The 24,593-nt window shown below is 40.0% G+C and overlaps 1 protein-coding gene across 7 annotated transcripts in view; it reads left to right on the top strand.

The window, feature by feature from the left end:
• NBEA (neurobeachin) overlaps positions 1-6,540 on the top strand; it is a 524,026-nt gene extending 517,486 nt beyond the window's left edge. For 6 of the 7 annotated variants that reach the window (XM_075741999.1, XM_075742002.1, XM_075742000.1 and 3 more), the window contains 3 exons: positions 1,579-1,775; positions 2,498-2,649; positions 4,746-6,540. In XM_075741999.1, the coding sequence (XP_075598114.1) occupies positions 1,579-1,775; positions 2,498-2,649; positions 4,746-4,836 (440 nt within the window). In that variant the 3' untranslated portion in view covers positions 4,837-6,540. The remainder of the gene's footprint in view (positions 1-1,578; positions 1,776-2,497; positions 2,650-4,745) is intronic. The other variant, XM_075742004.1, reaches the window with a different exon arrangement.
• The last annotated feature ends 18,053 nt before the right edge of the window (positions 6,541-24,593 follow it).

Raw genomic sequence — 24,593 nt, 5'->3', positions numbered from 1 at the left:
ATTGCGTTTCACGGCAGCACTGCATTGCTCTGCTGTCCTGCCTGAGCGCTGCCTCTGCTCCCTCGTGGGGAGGCTGTCCCTCCAGAGCTGGCTGTGGCACTGCGATAACACACACAGCACGCCAGAGAACCTGCTGAGGCAGGGAGACAGCACATTTAGGACTCCTCGGAGAAAAATCCTGTGCATCAGGTTGATGTTTGCACGTTCTTATCCAACAAACACAAAAAAAGAACAGTCAGTCTGTATGTCTTTACAGTAGCATCCTAAATCAGATTTTCTCTGTGCCTTTTCATGTCCGTGACCAATCAGCTGAGCCAACATAGTGGCAGTTTGTCATGCACTTAAATATGAAAGTATTACACTTCTCTTTTGAAAAATCTAACATGGTAATTATTCTAAAGGTGGAGGCATCACTTCTTACAACATTCTGGCATTTCAGCATTTCCAAAGCTGAAGCTCAACTATTTGAGAAAATAAATTAATCCCACTGCAGTCATATCCCATGGACCCCATCAGGCTTGGGATCTCTCTGCATAAAGCTCTGTGCAAACACAGATAAAAACCTGTACCAGAGGGCTCGCAGGTGAATGCACTGATGCTGTGATTCATTCTACCTGGGCAAACCCAGCTGCTGTGTGAATTTCAAAGTTAGAAGGGCTTAATATGAGGTGGCTGAGTCTGCCAGTATGAATTTACTTTCAAGGTCATGAGCTAGTTATATAAGGAAGAGATTACTGTGCTGTCCAGGAGTATCCTGTGATTTATAAAAGAAAACATTTAGTATTTACCATGACTCATTACATTTGCCACAGAAGAGACTCTTTTTCTTAGTAGGAGTACAGATCTCACTTTCAAAAGAACTTTTCTCATAGATCTTGAAATGGAAATAGTCTTGTTTTGCATCTTAAAATGTACATTGTAGATTTCATAGCTGTTTTTTTTTCTTCCATAAAAAGACATTAAAATCTCTCTGGAGTAAATGCAATCATAGTGTGGTCTCCTAAAAGTGCTTATAGTCCAGATATCGTAGTAACTCTGTTGGCTGGCAGATGATGCCCATTGTTAAAACAATTCAGGACTGCAATGTATGCATGTAACACATTCATTGGGGGAGAGGACCTACAGAAACTGCCATTGTCTATAGGAGAAATATGCAGTGATACGATTATATGCCCTCTGGGAGTTGCTCCTACTAGTCACTGATAGGGCCCCATCTGTTTAATGTGAGCGGGCAGGCTACAGAGAGTTGATGTTGTTGGAGAAAGGCAGTAAGACTGCGACTTCTGAATGCTTGGAAAGAGGAAAGAGTATTTTAGAAGATAGATCAATGAAAACTCCTGCCAGTTTAAGTAAATAATAAACTACCACTTTTAGGCATGTTGTATCTATTTTCTTAATATGCTAGCTCTTGCATTCTTTTTCTGTTGCATATTTTAAACTCTTTAAGCAAACAATGCATCTTCTTATATCTATGCAGGACTAATGTGATATAAATGTGTATTATGCATTGCCTTTGTGCACAGCCTATATAGTTTGTATAAGCATCAAATGTATGATATATTTTGTTTTCATATACAGAAGGTCCTTGTCTGGTACACACAATTACTGGAGATTTGCTGAGAGCCCTGGAAGGAACAGAAAACTGCTTGTATCCTCGCTTAATTTCAGTATCTAGTGAAGGTCACTGCATCATCTACTATGAACGAGGCCGGTTTAGCAATTTCAGCATTAACGGCAAACTCTTAGCTCAGATGGAGATCAATGATTCAACCAGGGTAAATCTAAATGCAAACAAACATTTGTTGTGTCTCGCCTTTATTTATTAAAATAAAATGAATTTATTTGCTGTGCGGTTTAAAGGTAATCACATATGTAAAATTGCTGCCTCCTGGTTAAGTCATATTCAAACACAGATCCTCTTGTCTCCATTTCCAAATGCAAAAATGCGCTTGAGCTTTTCCAGAATAAATAAGAACAAATTTTTTATGATGCCACATGATTCCTGGTATTTTTGTTTGGAATTAAATTTCAGTGGGAAATAAGTCTTTAAATCAAAATGCTCTGAAAAGAGTCCATTCTTCATTTATTAGCCAAGACATGAATTTGTGCCTTCAGGGCTCTGCTCTGTCACTAACACTTGAAGTAACATTAGGAATGCAGATCGCTGCTCTGCTTTAGGTGTTAGTGATGGCACTGAGTATTGTAGGATAAACATCAAAATGTTATGCGCTGAACTCAAGTCTTGGCAGATTCAGTTAAAGAGCTTTTTGGTTATATATCATGTTGAAAACCACATAACTTTTATTTAAAATTTGGAGATCCAAAATTTGTTGGTTTATTTTTTTGACTGGGGAGAAAGAGGAGTGGGAGCATTTTTCTTCAAATTTAAAGTGGGCAGAGCAAAAGAAATGCTTCTAAGTTGATGACATTATTGTAATATTGACCTGTTCCCCGAAAAGCTAACTATGTGCTTGGGTTTTGTCTTTTTCTCCTGAAGGCCATCCTCCTGAGCAGTGATGGACAGAACCTGGTGACAGGGGGAGACAACGGTGTAGTGGAAGTATGGCAGGCCTGTGACTTCAAGCAGCTCTATATTTACCCTGGCTGTGATGCTGGCATAAGAGCTATGGATCTGTCTCATGATCAGAGGTGGGTTAGTTGTTAATATTTGTATGTAAACGGTAAAATTGCACAAAGTATACATCTCTATGAACTTTAAGGTATGAATTTATGGTATGCACTCTTTAACAGGATATGGTACAAACCCATTACCCTAGCTGTTACCTTGTTGGTTTATCTGACTTAGCACTTTTTCTGATCCCTGAGTCTCATAGTCCAAGCGCTTAACATTAAGGTGAGGTGTTACATCATTTAAGTCAGTAAACCAGAGACTCAGCTAGCAAAATATGAGTAAAATTACATTAACTTAAGAACGTAGGAACAGTCAGACTGGATCACAGTGCAGTAGTGCCTATTAACCAGTGCCTTAAAACAAATTACAAAAGTTTGTGGTACATTTCTGATTTTCAGCTATGTATAGCTCGAGAACCTTCTGGGGTTGCATCTGGATTATAATGTTTAATATTATCAGAGGCTTTATCTACCAGCAGTGAGTGTGGTCCTTTCCTTTGACCTTCTTGAGGAATGGATGTGCAGTGTACAAGCCTAGATTTTTGCAGTCACTGTAAATGTAAGAGATATATGAACCTGGTCTTTCAGTCTTCTATTGTAATGTGATTATAATGTAAGCCTATATGTTGCATTTATGCAGGGTTATGAGTGGATTTGCTGTTTTCATCATGCATCAGTCTTGTATTTCTTATTAATATACAAACTCATGAGATGCAGAGAATTCACAGGATATTAGGAAAATCATACAGCATTCATTTCAGTTTATTTTTCTTACACTTTTCATCATTCCTATGCTATGTACCCATTTTGCAAAGCAACAAAAACACCTATAAACAAAAGACGTACCTACTTTACTCATGTATGAGTAGATGACTTGAAACAAGTTTTTTGTCTCAAACTAGTCTAACTGAAACTTAGTGGAAGAGGCTTATTTGCTTCTGGAGCTTTGCCAGTTTATGCATACAGTATTGAGCGCTGTTTGAAGAGATTTATTTACACTGCAAAAAATTTCAGCTAGCCTGTTTTCTCTATCCCTGATTGCAATACCAGGCTGGGAAGCCCCACCTATGCAAAGTGCTTTAAGTACCTGCTTAGCTTTAGTCACATAATTAAGCAGAGAATGACTTTTGTATGGTTTGATAGAAGTGGTGACAGATACCTAATCCAATTTTAAAATTCAGCTACCAGAATTAGAGGATATGTAATAACTAGAAAATTACCTCAACTGGTACCACCAGAACAACGTAAATATGGGGCTACATTTCAATATGAAGCTTTTTAGGAGTACCAAGGTGTGATCAACTTATGATAAAGGGATCAGTTCAGTTGTCTTTGCAGAGGCATCTCATTCTGTCTGGAAGGCCCCAGGATACCCAGCTGCTCCCAGCTGCAGCCCCAAGTGCAGAGTGCTCCACAGGTCCTGTGTCCCAGCTGCCAGCCAGCATACACGTGTCAGCCATCCTGGGGCACCTCCAGTGGCACGAGGTGCCTAAAATTAGGCAGCTGGGTTCTAAAACATCTAAATGAAGGTGTTGCAGCATAAGTGTCTTCATGTGAGCTATGGGAATAAGCTCCCATAATAACTGTGGCCATTTACTTGCTACAGCTTGTGGAGTCTAGAAGCCAGTTAAGCTCACTCTAAAGGACGTGCCCAGTGACCCGCAGAGAGCTGGTTTCAGGCTGCACTAAGGGTACTGATTAGGGCCTAACTGGGTTTCCAACCCTTAGCCAGTTAGTACTGTTTGAGAGACCTCAGAGGTCTGAGGTACGTACCTGGGGTGGCACATATGACAAAGGACCTAATGAAGACCCACACCCTTCTGGAGAGGCAGATGTGAGGGCACCTCAGGTGACATGATGCTTTTACCTATGTGAAGGTGATTGCGTGGACCTCTAGATCTCCCTTGACTACAATGGGAACATGGAAATTTGGCTTATATGTCGACACCTAAATGCAGCATCTGCATCGCAAACTGAACCCACCCATGAGCTTAATCTTCAGAGAGTGTTGCAAAAACTGCCTCGTTCTTTTACCTTTTTTACTGTTTATGGTAACCCATCATTTAGGAAGGTAAAAGAGGATTAACAAGACCATCTTTTCTATCTTTTTTCAGAACTCTGATTACAGGCATGGCTTCTGGCAGCATCGTAGCTTTTAATATAGATTTTAACCGATGGCATTATGAACATCAGAACAGATACTGAAGCGGAATGAAGAACTGAAAGCCCAGGTAAAGCTGAGAGCACAAGTGCTGCAGTGAAAGGTGTAGTCTCTGGTGGAAAACCACGTCTGCATTGACCTCCGTTGTACATTCCATTACACCCAGCAATAGCTGTACATTGTAGTCAGCAACCATTTTACTTTGTGTGTTTTTTCACAACTGAACACCAGCTGCTGAAAAGCAAGCTTGTATCATGTAAATTATATGAATTAGGAGATGTTTTGGTAATTATTTCATATATCTTTGTTTATTGAGGAAAGGTAGTAGGATGCGCCGCAAGAGACTTTTGAAAATTCTGGGGAACCTTGTGTCCAGTTGTTTCAATGTTTAGGCTTTGAACCTAACATGCATCCCATCTCCAGCCTCTTTTCAAGCTGAGATTAAAAAAAAAAATACGTTTGATACTTTGTACATCAGATGCACATCTTAACTTTAAAGGGATACTTTTGTAAAAGTAAAACCTTGTATAAAGAACAAAACTGTTTCTTAATTTTATTGTGGAGTTACAACTTGCATGTACTTTAAACCTGATGTCTTGAAGGAACAGGTGCATTCACACAAATCAAACTGGAGATTTGCCTGAGGGTACAGCTTGTGTTAAAAGGTTGAATTTGGGCGCAAACAGTAATTTTGACATTTCCACCAACACATGTTTTTCTCTTTTTGAATCTAAACTTTACCCCTCTTAAGTGGAGTTCTGCTCATGAAGCATTTGGATAAAAAGCCATCATTTGCCATATTTATACTTTATACAATAGAAATTAAATTCCTCCCTTTTAAATTCAAAGACTAGACAGAAAGGGAGCAAAGAGGGAAGTTTAGTTGAATGCTTTGTAATGCTTAATGACTCCCAATACAGACAAAGTGCTATACTTCTGGATTATTAACATTTGGCATACAAACCGTGGGCGAGAGAGCCCCCAGTGATTTTTTTTCCCTTATTTTTCCTCTGAGCAGCTTGGTTTATTTGACAGCCTTAGCTTCATTGTAAAGGTGACTGAGGTTATTCTTTTCAGTTCTTCTGAAAATCTTACCTGAAGCCACTCAGACTAAGGCACTTCATGTTTTACAATCCTGTAATGATAACTATCGGAATAATTTTCTGCACATCGTACTGATCAAATTACACACCCAGGGGTATATACACTTTAATTCATGTTTCTTCTTTGTATATTTGGTGACTGTATTGTCATAGATGTACATATTGTGTCGGTAGGGCTATGAGGCATGTAACAGGAATGTAATTTTCTCAGAATTTACACTCACTTGCAGTCATTTATTTAAAAAGATAATGGATTCTTTGTATTGGCACTTTGCACCAGAAACATATCATTATTTATTGATGTGATTACTTATTTGTTATCCACCTTGTATTAGTAAGTTTAGCACTGAATTTCCTTCTTCATTGTTGTTTGTATTTATAAGATTCTGAAATCATGGGGATCAACGTAATGATTAAGTTATTCATCACCCGTCTGTAAGCAATATCTTGAGTTTGTAGCTTAGAATTGGGAGACTATCGAACATCTGGAAGACAAGTTCATTTCATCTTGAGATCATGGTGAAATATTTTGGATATATAAATTCCTTAAGCTATTGTAACCATGTTTTATTGCAAAGATGTAAAATATGCCAGATGTGTGTGAGTTGGAAATCAAAAAGAAAAATAAAATATGCAAAGAATTCAGTGATTGTTTTTCATTTCAATAAAGTTTTCATCGAAACATTCACATTACCATTAGGAGCAAACTATTATTTTAAGAAATCCTCTCTTATACACTATGTATATGCCAAAAAATTATGCATGCCTGGGTGGTTGTGTTTCCTGGGGTTTCAGGAAATAAACCAGAGGTTACAGAGTGTGTTTTGCAACTCTTTTGATTCTCAGTACACAAAGAGAAGCTACTAAAGATACTTTGATCAGCAGAAGTGAAAAATCCAAGCCTTTAAGGGATATTTTGGATCCCTGTGAATGGGCAATAATCTTGTATAATACCTCACACAAAACAAAGATCTAATGGGAGCCATTTTGGATATCTCTCAACATCTGAAAAGATGGAATTAATTTAATCTTATTTTAGACATTGTAAGTTAGAAATCTACACTCCCTGCATAGAGGAATGAAACAAGTGGGATAAATTGCCTTTCGGAAATGCCGAAGTCCCTACGAAGATTATAGCAAGTAAATGGAAATAGATAGTTTTCTAAATGTCAGATGTCTCATTTAAGGTAGCAAAGGTAAGCAAAATAATTTCCTCATAATTAGAGAACTCCTGATTGACTAAAAAGCAAAATAACAGCCAACCCTTCCATTTGTTGCCCTGCTCATTGCCTTTCCATTTAGAAGGACTGTTCTTTAAACAGTTACCAAAATGAACTAAAGCCAATATTAGGGATCTTATTAGAATACAGTATACATTTTATCAGATATCTATTCATAGCAATCAGTTTTTGAGGTGGGTAACCTAACTTGGTTGTTTTGGGGCTGGAGGAGAGATGAGGGAGGAAATGAGAGGATTGGTATATTAATAATGGTGTGTGAAACAGTTTTATTGATATGCCACAACCTCCATTCCATTAGTATACAAGTATCACCCCTAATTTCATATTTTATTCAAAAAATTGATTAAAAAAAATCACCATTGCAGTTAAGCAATAAATGAGTATTACTATTATCTTAATGCTATTCTTTGCATGAAGTCTCTCAGCGTTATGCAAAGTATAATTTAGTCACAAATTAGAAGTTTTTAAACCCAGGCAAATCTTTGTATGAGAAATTTGCCATGGGTTACAAAGAGAAAAAAAAATCCTTCTCTATTGCATTCATAAGGAGGGGTCTCCAAACAAGTAAATAATAATAATAATAATAATAATAATAATAATAATAAGGCTCCATCTTCTTTATGGTTTAAGTTTCCCCAAAGGCACAGGACAAGGAGAATATACTAACAAACAGGCTGGTATAGTCAGACAGACCAGCTTGATACTAGGTTTTGTGGTGAAACATTGCTTTTGCCTTTTACTCTCAATTTAATTTCTACATTTTAAGAAAAAAACCAAAATGTTATGACCGTGCCAGGATATTTAAATTCCTTTGTTGTTTTTTTGTTAATTTGTGTTAATTACATTATATGCATCTATCTGTTGCAGGATCACTTAATGTAGAAAGTTAGTATTTATAGATCTCCCGTTTATGTCACAAGACTTTTCCAAAGCTTCAGCTGCCCCATTCCCACCACACAGTAAAGCTGGGCTGACCCACCTTTTGTTCTGTATAGAAATTAGAGTTACTGATTCCAGGGAGTCTCTGAGACCTGCCTGTGGAAGATGAAGCAGTTTTGACCAAACCAGTCAAATGCCACCAGTCTCTCAGCTGAGGGAGATGCAGCATTAAGCATACAGCTGTGCAACTAAAATATACCTACAATTAAAATAATGCACAGTTATTAGCTGTGTTCCTGCCAGTCAGTCTTATTTTAAGAATTGGACTATAAGACAATGCCATACCGGGAAGATGATGCAACAGCTATGAGACTTATTCCTTGTCCAGATCCTACCACTGTTGAGGAGGATGCTGCTTTCTCTACAAGAGCAACAATAAAAGAGAAGTTGTTGCATTTTACCCCAAGAAAAGACTAGTTAGGCTCAATTTACTGGAAGAGCCTCAGATAAATAATAATTATGTTGATAGAGAATCTCACAGTTTGTGCTTGTAGAGCTAAAAATGCTGCCTGTGAACAACAGTTGTGGCGAACGCTTGTTATAATATAGTGCATCAACCCTGCTGACAAGCAAGCAGGATGTTTGAAGCAAGTCTTGTGCTGCCAGGGATAAAAGCGTTTGAAGCAGACACAGGGAGCGAAGGGCTGACTTCTGATAACAGCAAGAGAACTACCTCCTGATAGAAGATGTCTAGTACATATAAATATTTCATTTGGAGACTTCTAGCTGGAGTTTATGTTCACATTTTCCAAGGGTTTAATTGTGGACTAGTTTTATTTAGGCTTGTGTGGGTGTGTGTTACTTGCAAACACTAAAAATGAATGGACTAAAACTTAAGCTGGTATTTAAAGAAGGAAAGAAGTATTGGAAATGTATATGTCTATGCAATACAGTACAGTTTATAGACTCTCTAACCCTGGTGATTAGTTTTGCAACACGTGCAGTTAAGTTTCGAGATCTGCAACCAAGAAGAAAAATGAGTCTGGAGATTGCTTTCTTGTAAAAGTTATAAACTGGCCATATAATTAATTTACAAAGGGATTTACATAGATGAAAATCTGTCAAACAGCTGACTCGGTTTATGGGTCCCTCTGTGGTGGCATCATGCCTAAACAGCACTACAGCTCTGCATCATTAGTTAGAAGTCCTCTCTCAATTGCAACCCATTTGCACCTGGGTAACTAACATGGGTACCTACATGCCAAATTCAGAGCCTGGAGTGCTTTTTATCCATTAGAGGGTTGGCATAAGGGCTCCATGTGCTTAAGGGTGCCACAATACCAAGCTACCTTCAGCCCAGCGTTCCTGATATGAAGTGGAGACTATGCTTTTATGTACAAAACAAGGTAGGAAAAAAAAAATCTTCTCTGGTGCCAAAAGATTACAGACAGCTAAAAAGCTATCAGCACCAGTGGATTTGACTTAAAAGTTTCATGTCTGCTTATACTTTGAAAAGACAGTCTTGGCAGGATGCTGCAATGACCAAGCCCTGTGGCAAAGCTAATCCTAGTATCACAGCTATGCAAATTTAAGAATGATGCACATAGTCTCCCTCACTGTGTAGTAGAACTAGTGACTGCCAGTAAAGGCAGCAGAACAATCGAAAGTCTTTCAGTCTCACTGTACAGCTATACATATAAATCCAGTGCCCATGGCTCTTCAGATACAGTAGTTTGTAAAGAGCTATCAAATAGGAAATAAATTAGTAGCCAGTGTCCCTGCATGCACATCTTTTCAAATAATAATAATAAATAAGAGACTGCTTCTGTAGGAAGGCAGCAGGACTCTGGGTAGAAAAGTCAGAGAGGGGCAGAACAAAGCAGTCCATTTCTTCCAAACAGGCCCAAACAGATGGTCCCGGCTCTGCTCTTGCAACGTCCCTTTCCTCTCCCTCTCCTGTGCTAAACCCTTCTGTCTCCCTTGTTTTAGTTTGCCATGAAGAGCAGGCTTTAGGTTGGGTTTTCTCTCTTCTGCAACCGTGTCCTTCCTGATGCCCATCACATGCCCTCATTCCCCCTAACTGCCAGGGAGAACTGGCAGACTCAGCATAAAGCACACACATGTGAGGTTCCCAAAGGCCCATACAAATCTCTTCTCCAAGCTCCTTGCTGTCCCAGTGTGAGTTGCAGGAGGCAAAAACCTGAAATGAAAAGGGTATCCTATCTTTCAGCCGTCTACTCGAGCAGAACCAACAGTCATGTGGGAATATTATTCTCCTAGTAATTAACACAGGTCAAGGCCCTTCTCTGACCCAAAAGCAAGTGGCATGACAGTCTCTACCCATGCCACTAGACTCCCTGGGACTAGCCCTTACCCCATTCCAGCCCATGCACCCTGCAGGGCCTTGTTGAGAGAGTGACAGGTTAAGGGTGTGCCAGCAACACCTTGCAGACGAGCACAGCACAGTGCCCAAGCCTTCAGTTTTCATTGATCAAGTTGCCAGAGGTAACCAAGGCACCTACAAGGAGTCCCTTGGGCTCCATGATCATCAGCCTATCAACCGTATCACACAGTCATGACAGATGGGGCTTGGGACTCAGTAATAACTCCCAGCCACAAGTCTGTGTACAAGACTGCTCTGTCCTGTTTGAAAATTACGCCTTTTGGATCACTGACTACAGCTATTGCAATAACTTACATGAAAGGCTCTCAGCTCTTTAAGACTTTGGTGCTTTTTGGCATGTGGTCATGATTTATCCTCAGCCAGCAGCTAACCACCACACAGCCGCTCGCTTGCTCCCCCTGCAGTGGGATGGGGAGAAGAGAATCAGAAGGGTAAAACAGAAAACTTGTGGGTTGAGATACAGTTAGTTTAATAATTGAAATAAAATATTTAAATAATAAAAAAATAATAACATAATAATAATAATAGTAATGAAAAGCAAAATAACAAAAAGAGTGAGAAATAAACCCCAAGAAAGACAAGTGATGCAAATTAAAATAATTGGTCACCACCCACTGACCAATGCCCAGCCTGTTCTCAAGCAGTGGCCCTCCTTGCCAACCTCGACCCTAGTTTATATGCTGAGCATGACGTCATACGGCATGGAATATCCCTTTGGCCAGTTGGGGTTGGCTGTCCCGGCTGTGTCCCCTCCCAACTCCTTGTGCACCCCCAGCCTGCTCGCTGGTGGGGTGGTGTGAGAAGCAGAAAAGGCCTTGGCTCTGTGTAAGCACTGCTCAGCAGTAACGAAAACATCCCTGAGTTATCAGCACTGTTTTCAGCACAAATCCAAAACACAGCCCCATACCAGCTACTATGAAGAAAATTAACTCTACCCCAGCCAAAACCAGCACACGTGCTTAGATCCATGTTCTCCTTGCATGCTGCCTTACATATATCTTTACATGAGGGAACATCACTATTGACTGGAAAGAGCTTCTGCTCGCTCTGTAACCCTCATAAGGTATGTGGTCAGGGCTCCTCCGTGGCTATTCCTCCATGAAGCTCATTGACACCAGCTTCAGATCCATAAAAATGGATACCTTGGAAAGAGGTAATAAGCTACCATCATCACTGCTATAGCTTCCTTTGTTGTCAGAGCCTCATTGCAGAGGCTTATGCCCTAACTTGGTAAGTCTCTCCATGCTAAGAAGTTACCTTGTGGGAGATAAACCTGCTAGCCAGACACCTACTGCAGGACTTATGAATGTCAGGTGGGAAGGATTCTTCTGGGACATAAATCTCCAGACATGTAGTGAATGAATATGGATCCTGTGCAGGAGCCGGCTACAGGTAGTGTACTCACAGCATTAGTGTCCCAAGGGGTGCTGATCTTCCCCTTTGATGGAGATCTGGCCAGTACACTAGTCAGGAATACCTTCTGATTTCCATGTTGATCCATAATGAATTTGATGAGGCAGAACATACACAACTAGAGAGCTCAAGGGTTATGGTTTTCTGCAAAGTGCAGAAAATTGAGGGAGGGCTGAAAGGATGGGTTTTGAATGTATATAAGGATAAAAACTTGAAAAAAAACATTGCTTGCCTGCAACTTTTCTTCAAGATAAGCTGCCTATAGGGACATTTTCAACCTAATGGTCAATTCCTCTCTCCTAAGTCTCTCCCTGTTTCTGGGGTATCTGGGATCTCCTTTGTCACCATTTGTTTGCCATGGGGAGGGAAGGGACCACTGTGCCTTTCAGACACACTTGCAGCACAAGTATGCATGCATGTGTGTTTGCAAGGCAGATCAATTATGGATCACTCTTTTTGCTACTTAGGAAACTTCCTAGCAAAAACCAGACCAGAACAAAGCAAAGAAACCATTAAATCACAAGGTTAGATAGCATCAAGGAGGAGAAAGGGAACAGTGGAAATTTCAGACAGGGAATAGGGCATGGATCTGGGCTCAGGGAGAAGCTAGGAGCCCAAGCCCAAGTCCATTTTCTTGTATCTAAGGCAAACACTTAAAAAGAACTAAGTCATTGCTAACAATCCTAGAATAGACTGGTGATGTGCATAGGAACCTTTCCAGATTAACAGATGCAGCCATTAACAAACCAGGGTTTGAAGGGTAAAAGACTGGTATTTATATTGCTGCTACTTAAATTACACTCAAATGTCTTTTTAAGATTATAATATCTCTCTATATCTGGCCTGTAGTTAATTACATTAGGGGACTGCAACTCCTGGAAATGTTCATTTCTAGGTATTTCACGTGGATCTACTTATAAGTGGATAAAACCTCGTCCTTCTTGAAGACTGTTTTTCTTTTCAGTGTTTGCAGTAATTTCTTTTAAGCATCTTTTCAGTAAAAGTCCTCCTCCTCCTCCTTAATGTTCATTTCCACAACACTTAGCTGAAAAGATTTCTGTACTTTGTGTAAAAATTAGCTCTGAAATACAAACAATGAAAGTTTCAAGGTATAAAAGCAAAGAGAACAGGGAATTTCAAGCAAATATATCTCCAAAGCAGAGCACTGAAAGGCCTTTGCGGAAGAACACATTTGAAATCCCAAATCAGCGAGATATTTATGAACTCGGAAACAAATCCAGTTTTGACAGATAAAATAAAAAATCGGGATTCTGCCTTGGGCAAATGTGGGACAACCAAAGTGTCCTCTTGCTGTATCCTCCACTGGTTTTAGCCTTTGGAAGGAGCTTTCTAATGCAAAAGGGTTTCCGCAAGATTCCAGCAGAAACAACTACATTTTGGACATTGGAAACTACTTCTTAAGACACTGACATGAATGTGACTGTTAGTTCTTGATCAAAATATTATGCAATATTAGTCAAATGCCTTTCATGAAGCTGTTGTTATTCCTTTTAACACATTTGTAATCTAATCAAAACCATATAAAGTCTGTCTATTTTTCATAAATTATTTTGAATAGCAAATTAGCTCATTATTTTAACTCATTTGTAAATTCCTTATTAACTACTATTTTCTGTGGGATCCTGTCAGGATGACAGGCCTGTCATAATTTTTTTCATTTTTTCTTTTAATATATTGGCAAGGATTTTTGTGTTTTCATCAAAAAACCCTAAAACCCAAAAAAACAAAGCAAAAATCAATAATCCAAAAGACACTTCATCCAGACCCTTTAGACTCTTGCAGGTAAGTTACAGAATACATTACCTTGAGACATTTTACATTAGCAGAACATTTAATCTCGAGCACATGGAAATTAAGTAGTTCCTATCATTTAATTTATTATTTTCACTGACAGGTGACTTGTAGTGTTCAAACCAACATAATTTTTTCATTAAGAACACCTAGAAGGGTATAGTGCCACCTTTACAGTCTCGTAGGTAATTTTTTGCCTTGTAGCACCCTGGGCTAGAGGGATTTCTACAAGAAGCCCTTGGTGCCCTCGTTATTCCAGAGGACCAAAATGCCACCAGCCCGTTGGGAAAACAGATCCGCTTTGTCCTGGAGTTGAAGCACTGTCTTTCTCTGGTGTGGATAATTTGCAAATGGATGGGACGTACCTTGACCGATTCATGAATCCATTGTGAGACTTTCAAACAAGGCTTTTGGAAGGGAAAAAAGTGATCCCCCTGCATATGAGCTGAGACAGGGGTTTCTCCCATAGAGATGTCTTTGTTTCCAATAACCCTTTTGCTACATTTCCTGACCTAAAGAAATGAGGGGAAACAATGTGGGAAAGAAACCTGTTTGTACAAAAAGGGGCAGAGAAGGCAGCCAGGACAATGCCAATGACACCACATCTTGAGGGGACAATGCAGCTACACAGGGCCTCCTCTGCCTTCTGACACCCCAGGTTTTGTTTCTATGGGCTTTGTTCATACAACATGGAAAACAAGAGTTGCTAAGTCAAATCAAAGCACTTTCTCCTCTTCAGAGACAGCAGATTGATTACAGCGAGTACTGTTAATCTACAGTTTAGAGACATCCAGACCAGTTACTTTCTGCTAGCAAATCTGAAGAAATCCCATCTCTCTGAGATGTCTCTCATCATGACTGTGATAGAAGGGTTTTTTTAGAAATCTGGGGAAGGATTACTTGTAGAGCAAAATGCTTCTTTTATTAAACCAAAGCCAAGAAAAGGCAAATACTGGATGAAAGGAGACAGAAAGTTTATATCAGACAGGCTGGAAGTCCAGAAAACATTGACAAACATGTTACAAGGACTCATTTCACATTCCTGTCCCAAACACGCTCACTTTCCAGGATGAAATGAGGACTCCTCCGGTTCCTGACTCACTCCCAGACTCCGCATCTCAAGCATCAGGTCGAACCACCTTCTGCATCGCCAATAATAACAGTGCCGCAGGGTCAAATTAGGTGCTCAGTTACACCTGTGCTCCCCCGGGCCGCAGATTAGGCTGGTGGTGATAGGGGTGTAATCCCTGCGCGGTGGCAGGGCCGGGCGGGTGTCGCTGCCTGAACTCATTACGTGATTATGTTGATGACGCGTGAGAGGCACCAGCTGCTCCCTGCTGAGGTGCGGCACCGGTGTCCTTGCGCACGACGACTGCGGCAATACGGTTTGGAGCCTGAACACCCGAGCTAAATCAAATTATTTTACTGACATCCTCTGTGTTCCTTCATTTCCATCTGGTTATTAATCCTGTATCTGTTTCAAGCCAAGCAGCTGAAACTTCAAACTTCTCCTCCAAGGAAGCCACGTGCCCACTCAAGGCAGGAAGAGAACAGTAATTTTGAGCATATGATGGGGAAATTTAATATAAAAAAGTGTGTTCCTTGTGTGTTGGACACTTCCTGGGACAGATGGGGGCAGGTATGGGACAACACCTACAGTTCACCTAATTGTTCCTTTGGGGATGGCCCACTCCCTTGTTGGACAAAAGCAGTTACGCATGCTACAGTAGAGGCTGGCCTTTCAGCCACGTATGACAATAAATAATAAAAAGTGACTTTCATGGATTTACAGGCAGCTAGCTAGCTCTTATAATAAAAAAATAAAGGACTCATAGGAACATACTTAGTGGTTCACTGGAAAATAAATGACTGGGGAGAAAACCATGAAAATATACAAGGCAATCTTATAAATGTCACTGCAGATGAATATATACCAACATTTTAGACAGAAGCGTTGTTACTCCAAAAAAGAAGATATCTTCCAGTTCAATGAGTGTCCTAAGTGCCAGCAGTGATACATACTGGCTGGAGATCTTTTGCATGTGTTCTGGAATTGTCCAGAGTAATGCAAGATTGGCAACAGACACTAATAAGCAAATGCCTACAACCCCTTTGCAGCCAGAAGTAAAACTGCTTGTTTGCAAGACTGGTTCAGGAGGCACTATGCTTGCTCCTGTCTAACACTTTCTTCTCAGTCAACTTGAGAATACTTCATCTTTAGTTTTTCAGTCTGATATTGATCTCAGTGCCTTTTGACATTTGGAGGGAAGAGACTTTATATAAAACCTGGACTTTGAAATACATCTAATACAATGTTAAATAACGAGATCAACATAATGTGGTAATTAGTGTAGTAAATGTTATTTTCTGTAATAGATCAGATCTCCAATAACCATGAAAAGAAATTTTTATGTAAAAGAATATTTTTACATATAAAGTAATTTCGGAAAAGACTCCATGGAACATAAGGAGGATTTTATAGAAATATCCACTGTTCATGTACAGACAATAGCTAAATAAGGATTAAAGTGACAACAGCAAAAATGCAGAGGTCATTAGCAACTATTTTTTACCATTTACCATTTATCCGTTTGCGTGCTATCTACAATTCTTCTATTACTTAGACCTGAATCTGTACGTGCACCACTACTAACTCTAAGTTACAGTGATACACTGGCTTACAGGCCTGGTTAAACTCCAGAGAAACACACGTCATGGCAACATTTATCTGTATATTACGCATTACTTACTTAGACCTGAATCTGTATATGCAAATTATGTCTAAATGTGCAAAGTATGTCAAACATAGGATCCTCACTGTTCTGTATTTCCCAACAGTGTTCAAGCAACTCCAATAGCCAATTTTAGCTCAAAACCATGTTTTTGGTGAAGCAAGTTTTAACCTCAAGCTCATTTTAAATTCTGCCTTTCTTTATACTTACACATGTTTTATGCAATCATTTATGATTTTATAATATATATTATATAATGCAGCAAAACAGAAACAAGGAAGTCACACTACATCTTACGTTATTATTGGGTAAAATAGCTATTACTAGAGAGACTGTATCTAATTGTACTAATAGGTGTAATCCAAATTTCAGAAACAAAACCAACTAAAAGCACTTTTCTATTTGAGAAGTCTAGATTTGGCAAGCCCCACATACTATTGAAAATACTTCAGATCATGGTCTCTATTTTTAATAGCCATGCACCTACATCTGCTAGGGTGCACTTAGTATAAAAATTGTTGTGAAACAGGTACATTTAAATGGTACAATCATAAGCAACTTTTTTGAGCCAAGATCAAATGTTATCAGATCAGTAAGTCTGTCTACCTTCATGACTGGCAGTTGCCTAGAGAAAAACCTGTGCGATCTTACTGCGTTTATCATGGAAGTGCAGGGAGAGATCAAATACTTCAGAATTTTCATGGAGCTTTTCTGTACAATTTTTTAAAATTATTTTCTTCTAGTGATGGTGATGGACCTGACAAGTAAGAGGAGCAACTTTATCAACAAACTACTCAGCAAGGCTTGTCAGGCAGCAGGCAGGCAGTTTATATAGCTCTGATTTCCAAAAGACATTTCCTGAAGGGCTGGATGTGCCAACAGGACCTGGGCTGAGCAGCACTAGGTCATATCAGGCAGAAAACAAACATAGGGAACTGGAAGCACACAACTAAGTGCTTCAACAACCCCATTTTCCCATGGGGTAATGAGAAGGGACAACTCACACCCTGGCATGGATTTCCAAAGCTTTGCTAAAAGCACCATATTGTCCTCTTTTCAAAGCAGAGGAATCAAGTTGCCTTGCAGAAATCATACAAAACACTGCTGTTCAACATGTTGTTCCCTGAAGTAGGAATATCCAGATGAAAGAAACTGGGAGCAACACCACCATCGTCTGAGTAACACAAGTGCCCCCAGCTTCTTAACAAGTAAAGCCATGTTGCTGACAAGCACCCTATTAGCTCTGTCTTTCAAAGCCTTATCTAGGGAGACCGCTGTGAAATCAGGGAAGAAAATAAGAATACAGCTGTCATAACACTCTGAGTGAATCACCTGAGTGAACTCTATCTTCAGAAACCAGTCACTGTAACCGCAAAGCAGAGCTGGAGAGCCCACCTTCATGCCAGTTCCAGCTGATAAGTAGAAAGTGACACTGGGTAATGTTAGGCTAAATGCTTCTCAGAAAGTCCGTATCTGAATTAAGGAAAGACTAGATGCATTCTTTGATTTCACTAACAAGTTCACTTTTCCTTATCTATCCACTACACTAAAAATCAAAGTGTAATTGAGAATGTGGAGGCTAAAGGGACCCAAGACGCTTACTACACAAGACACTTAAGCTTAGTGCTATTTAGAGTAGAAAACCACACTTGCCTACAAGGGTTTTTTTGCCTACAACATTTTTTTCAAATTTTAAAATTGTTTAATAGGTTTTAAAAAATTATAATCACACAGATCTCATGCAAAAGAAGACTGACAGGTGTTTAGATACAGAAGGAAGACATTTTGAATTGACTTTACCACTACTAACTCTAAGTTACAGTGATACACTGGCTTACAGGCCTGGTTAAACTCCAGAGAAACACACTTCACGGCAACATTTATCTGTATACCACGCTTGACACTTAATTTATCATAGTTTTCTCTGTGTCTTCCAAGGGAGAAGACAACTACGCTGAAGCCTGAATTTCTAACAAAAGGCTAGTGTGACTTCCTGAATTAAATATCTGATTCTTTAGCATTTGAAGTGTACCATCTTGTAAAAACATCTCCTGAAGATTGAGCCTCAAAGCTTACCAATTCTAGTCTAGTGTGTCCCCAATTGAACTGATTCCCATTGAGGCAAGCCAAGTAAGGAGCCTGTACATGTGTTTGTGTCATTTAGCTGTTCACCAATATGCAGATGGGTTTCAATACTGTTGGTTAGGACATGCTTAGCATGGAAATGCACCTGCTAAACCCAGGATTTGTTTCACTCAGTGTTTCAGATATCTAAGAACAGATATCCAAATCCATACCTGTCACCCTAGGATACCTTTATTGTCATTCCAAAGACGTAACCATGCACATGTGGAGAGAGTAATTTGAAATATTGAGATATCTGTCTTAGGCATCTAGGATATCTAATGAGAGAACTCTTCCTGCAGTAACACATACTTATTTCTCTCCACTGGTAACAAATGCATACTGGGGTGAGTGACTCAGATGTAAATACCTCCCATCTATACAATTCGGGCCATAGTTAAGGCATTTCAAGAGGTGTTGGCCATCCAGGCCCTTCTTGGTCCAGTCAAATGGATTCTCCCTGCCCTGTGGGTATGGCTTCTTCTCCCATCTGCCAGGTAAAGTGGGTCAGGAAGTGGATCAGACTGGAAAAAGATACCTTCTCCCCCTTTTTTATTCCTCACTGGCTTCATTCTTGGCTGTATCAGTTCTTTGGATGGATTAAAGCTTAGCCACACTGTCCAACCACCCCTTCCCGGAGCCATGTTACAGGTATCCCTGGAATAAGGTGGAAAGAGATAATGTGTAGAGAAGTGGGAGGTGGAAGGGAGGAGGAATACAAAGGACCCCAGGAGAGGGATAAGCTATAAAGCCTAGCATGCTCTGCAGAGAACAGGTTGTCCTTGGGGAGGACAGCCTGAGGCACAAGTTATGTACAAAGAAATACACCAGGGAAGTGTCTACTGCAAGTCAGCCAAATCCAAGGAAAGGGGCTTTTCTGGTTGGATCTTGGTGGCAGTAGTTTCAGCACGATTATCTTTCTCCTGTGTTTCTTTCTAAGAGTCTGTAACTGTGATTTCTGTTAGCATGTTTTAAATTAATAAATGGATTTGCATTTTACTGTATCCTGATTTGAATTAAGAATTATTTCATACAACCTGCTTACAACAAAGAATTCCAGCAGGAATACACAGGATACAGCAAAACTAAACCACAAAGTCAGGGCTACGTGAATAAGTACCAAATCCACCAAAGCCCTGCCTGAAGGTAATCAAAGAAGAGCTCAGCACACTGCCATAAAAGGTGCAGAAGCCAGACAAATATCTGCAGATCAGGTGAAGAAGTTTCCCCCAGATACCAGTAATAGCCAAAAAATTTCCCAGTGCTTCTAGCAGTATTTGAAGAGCATGCTTGGACCCAGAGATACGTCCTTACCTTCTGGAATTTCTGACAATTTAAAACACTTATCTAAGGGAATGTCTTTATTAACAGACTGGGGAATACTATGTCCACAGCAAGAGTTTGCAGCCAGACCCATTGTCCGTGCAGAGGAAGGGAAACGCAGACAGGAGAGAAGCCTCAGCATACTCCAACAGGTCTCTGATCTAAAAACAGGAGGCATATCAAAGGACAAAAATGAAACCTACAGCATCATGCCCTAATGAGAAGTCAGAAAATAACATATATTTTCTGTATTTTGTAGCTGCCTTTTAAATTCGATTGGCTAATGAAGCGTACAGCTCCAACATTATCCCATTTTCTGTTCCTTAGCTATGGAGCACAGATGCAGCAAACAGTTAGAGACAAAGCAGAATTCATTTGTTAAATAATTTAACTAAGCAGGGTGAGTTAAGTAGGTTCCTACAAAATGAAATTCATTATAGCAAAAGGGCCTTACAGATAGCACAAACACCTGCCTGAAATACCTGGAGAAATTCCACAGAGAAAATTTCAAAATCTCCCATGAAACTATAAAAATTGTCTTGTGTAAACTGCTGTGCATTTTACATTTTATTTGTTATACTGAATTTATTTTATTGTTGGGGGGGGGGAAGAAAACTGGTTATTAAAAACATCTGATTTCAGTCCAACATTTTCTATAATTTTATTTTGTCAACAGATGGGGGGATATCTACTGAGCATATAATGAGTTTATCACTTCTCAAATGCAACTGCTGCCAAATCTCTAAGGTTAGAGTCTTCTCTCAGCTATAACGTGAAATCCACAATAACTATATTGAATTTCACAAATGTTTCTTTATGACATTTTAAATGAAACCAAATTCTGTAAAATTAGTATATTTGTGTAGGTGCTGCCTGATAATCAGCAATTATTACCATCAAAGCACTATGGTTTGGTGACAACATTCATTGGGCAGAATGAGGTCCTGAATGGCTGTCGACCTTTGTTCTTAGCTCACGCTGATACAGAAGTGTATAAAAGACCAAATGCAATATATCATAATATCTAAGGTTGGTTTGAATTATACTACTGACATTTTATTACATAAATTGGGCTGGCCAGCTTTTAAAATTTTATGTAGTGTTTGTTTTGGAATGGAGGTCATTTCTGTGGTTATGGATTAGTAGTGCAGCTTGGCCTTTCCCACTCCCTCTTACCTCAGGCTATAGCCGGAGAATATTTTTTGTTTGATATTGCCAACTTAGAATTTATAGGTGCACAGCTCACACCACCACTTGCCAGAGGCACTCATAAACCCTTCTTCCTAGCACAAACTATCAATATATATCCTGATCAGGAGTGCACACTGAAATTAATGGCTCTTTGTTTCCCTCTGGCTGCAAAGGGCCATTGCTGGCCACGCAGGGTTTGGATAAGAGGAAAGCAGTGATAGTTACTGTGCTCCGACAGATCCCTCAGCGATTTTAACCTGCTGATATACAGTACAATGAAGTAGCCCTACGTGGAGCAGGGTTTGGATAAGAGGAAAGCAGTGATAGTTACTGTGCTCTGACAGATCCCTCAGCGATTTTAACCTGCTGATATACAGTACAATGAAGTAGCCCTACGTGGAGCCACCTTACAGAGAAGATCTGGCCAAAACTCGTATTTGGTCTGAATGAGACCAGAAGATCTCAGCAGTCAGTGCCTAACACAGAGCTCAGAAAGGAGGAGAGGTCAATGTGAAAGGTCCTCCTTGTCCTCTTCCTTCTCTTCTGCTTAATCAGAACATTGCTGGCAAAGTGGAATTTCTTCTACAAATCACACTTTCTCAGAAATCTGAGAAGTCTGGTAGAAACATCTTTTCAAACTGAGATTTTACCAAAGAAAGGAAGCCCAGAGCTGTGTCTGTAAGGTGCTGATCTGGGATGTGAGGGAGTCCTTAATTCAGAGCAGTTTGGAAATGTCAAGACCAGTTTGAGGAAGAGTGAGCAGGGTCTGACTCCAGGGCGGGTACTGCTCACATACCCCTGCACGTATACAGGCATAGAAAGCGTTCACTCTTCATCCAAAGCTTTCAAAAAGAGGCTTTTATTGCATTCCAGTGGCAACAAAACCCCCTCCTAAATAACAGGAGATATTAACAAAAAAATATTAAAATATCTGTCCTCTATTCAAATCTGCCATGGAAAGACAACACCATCAATGAGAGCTCAAGTAGGCTGCAAAATTTATGCTGTGTTGAGGGGAGTTTTTTAATAAAAGCATAGAAGGAGAATGCATGCTAAACATGACAAACATCTGCTCAAGAACAAAGCAGGTATAAACCATCTTCATCTGCCCAGGCCTACAAACGCTGCTGGTGCCCTTCCTGCCGTAGAAACAGGACACTAAAGGCTCAATTTTCACCATCTCCAAAGACTTGGCCAGAAATGTGGAACAGTTGAAAAATACTTTAGACTGTATAATTTAGGAGATCATAAAACCAGTAGGAGAGTTTGAGAATTATTTAGATTTATGAGCTGATGGAAGTTACTTAGACATCCCCACGGTCAGAATCTCTTCCATGAAGTCCAACTGCTTAAAGATCAAAGTATCTATATCAACATTGTCACCAGGCATCAAAAAAACCCCCAAAAAACCCCACGACATATAACAGATGCCCCCTCTGTCTGCGCTCAAATTGTCAAGAGTTAGCAGTTTTCAGTGCTATTGGGCAGGGCGCACACAACATACACATGTAACATAGAAGGGGAGGGAGACTGGGGGGAAAGGACAAAAACATCGTTGAACAAGCATTTCTACGTGCCTTTGCTGACTTTTGTTCTTTAAATTTATAATTTTCTGAATGTTAAGAACTGTGCACATTTCCAGCAGTGGTGGTGACCAACAGGCATGTCTAAGCTGATGCTGAAAATGAAGTAAACTACCGGTATGCCTTTAAAGCAAGTGTCATCTCCATGGTCTACATCAGGTAATAATGCTCCTGCAAAGTATAATATTGCAAATGAACATCCATAAATTCATGACAGTCACAAAAATAGACATTGCTTTCTTCAGGAAGTGATCTGCATTCTGGCTGTTCATTCTTTCATGTTCTGACCTGACGGTTCATGAAATAAGGATTAACATGAAGGGAAATTAGTAATCCATAGTAAATCCTGTACCAATCTACATTTAAATATGGACCCAATTCACTTTTTCCCCCCTTTATATGTAACATGAGTTCTCTAAAATTTAGATTTCTGAAAGCTGTTATTTCATATGCAGGGAGAACCTTAAATGTGTAAACATCCTTTGCCTTCTTAAAAATCTCCAAACCTGTTTTGCAGAAAATTTGTGCAGAAAACAAAATCTGTTGCTCACAACTGGGTAAAACCAGCACATTGTTGTTACCCCCATGGGCAGTGAAGCTGCACTGATGCCAGTGGGAAGAAGTAGGGCTTTTATGCCAGAGGGGTCAGCCGAAAACTATCATGTCGTAAGCCATATTTCAAAGATGCACAAAAGCAAATATGCCTAGAATATGGATCTATTCTTCAATGCTTCTGTTATACTTAAGGCAAACCATAGGTATTTACAGTTGTGCACCCTTACTACTATCATTCTCAAACCTCTAGATACCAGCGCTCTCTTAGCATCTAGGTTTCGGCTGCTGAAGTGCTCCTGGTGCTTACAGTTCTGGTGTGCACACAAGACAGTGCCTCTGCCCAAGCAATGCTAAGCTTCATAACACTTAATTCCATCCTAATTCCTATTTGATGCACAAAGTAGGCAGGAAAAGCCTATCTCAGTAGCAAGGACAAGTGAATAGAATAGAACAGAGTAGACTAGACTAGACTAGGCTAGACTATTTCAGTTGGAAGGGACCTACAATGATCATCCAGTTCAATTGGCTGACCAACTCAGGGCTGACCAAAAGTTAAAGCATGTTATTAATGGCATTGTCCAAATGCCTCTTAAACGCTGACAGGCTTGGGGCATCATTCACCTCTATAGGAAGCCTGTTCCAGTGTTTGACGACCATTTGGTAAAGAAATGCTTCCTAATGTCCAGTTTAACCTCCCCTGGCTCAGCTTCGTACCATTCTCACACATCCTATCACTGGATACCAGGGAGAAGTGGATCGGACAAATTCAGATATTCCCCTTTCCCACCAGCAACATGACTCTTCCTCTTGAGATGTGGTCAGACAAGACCATGGTACTTTGGTTGAGGGGATTAGGCATGTCCTGCCTGGCACAGGGCCTAGCCTGCCTAGCCACACAGTTTGGAGGACACATACAGGATGGGGAAATTCAGGCAAGACAGCCAAGGCACATTGAATTTCTGCCCTTTGTAGAATCACAGAATGGTTTGGGATGGAAGGGATCTTAAAGATCATCTAGCTCCAATCCCCCTGCCATGGGCAGGGACACCCTTGACAAATCCCAGCTACCATCATCTTCCTGTTCTCATGCAATGTGATCAACCTGTAAAAGAGATAAATAAAATCTCAAATTCATCTCCTGTGTGAGTTGCTTCCAGCAGAGTGAGGCACTGTTACTGCCATCAGAAAATGTACTGTGATGAGATTTCATCGGAAGTGTGGTACAATTTCCTTGTCAACTGTTCTTGGGAGAAGCTAACTCAAAATGTGGCAGGTACAGAAAAGAGTTACCAGGTCTGATAGGCTGTAAAGTAAGCCAGGAGGGCAAACACAAAGGAACTATTTTTAAATAAAGGATGGTTCTGGCAGAAGAACCAAAAGGTACAAACATTATGTAAATTAATTTAGACTGGAAATCAGAAGAAGGTTTTTAACAATCGCA

This window comes from Balearica regulorum, chromosome 1 (assembly GCF_011004875.1).
Source record: "Balearica regulorum gibbericeps isolate bBalReg1 chromosome 1, bBalReg1.pri, whole genome shotgun sequence".
NCBI classification, from domain to species: domain Eukaryota; kingdom Metazoa; phylum Chordata; class Aves; order Gruiformes; family Gruidae; genus Balearica; species Balearica regulorum.
This window is presented reverse-complemented; position numbering and strand designations above follow the sequence as displayed.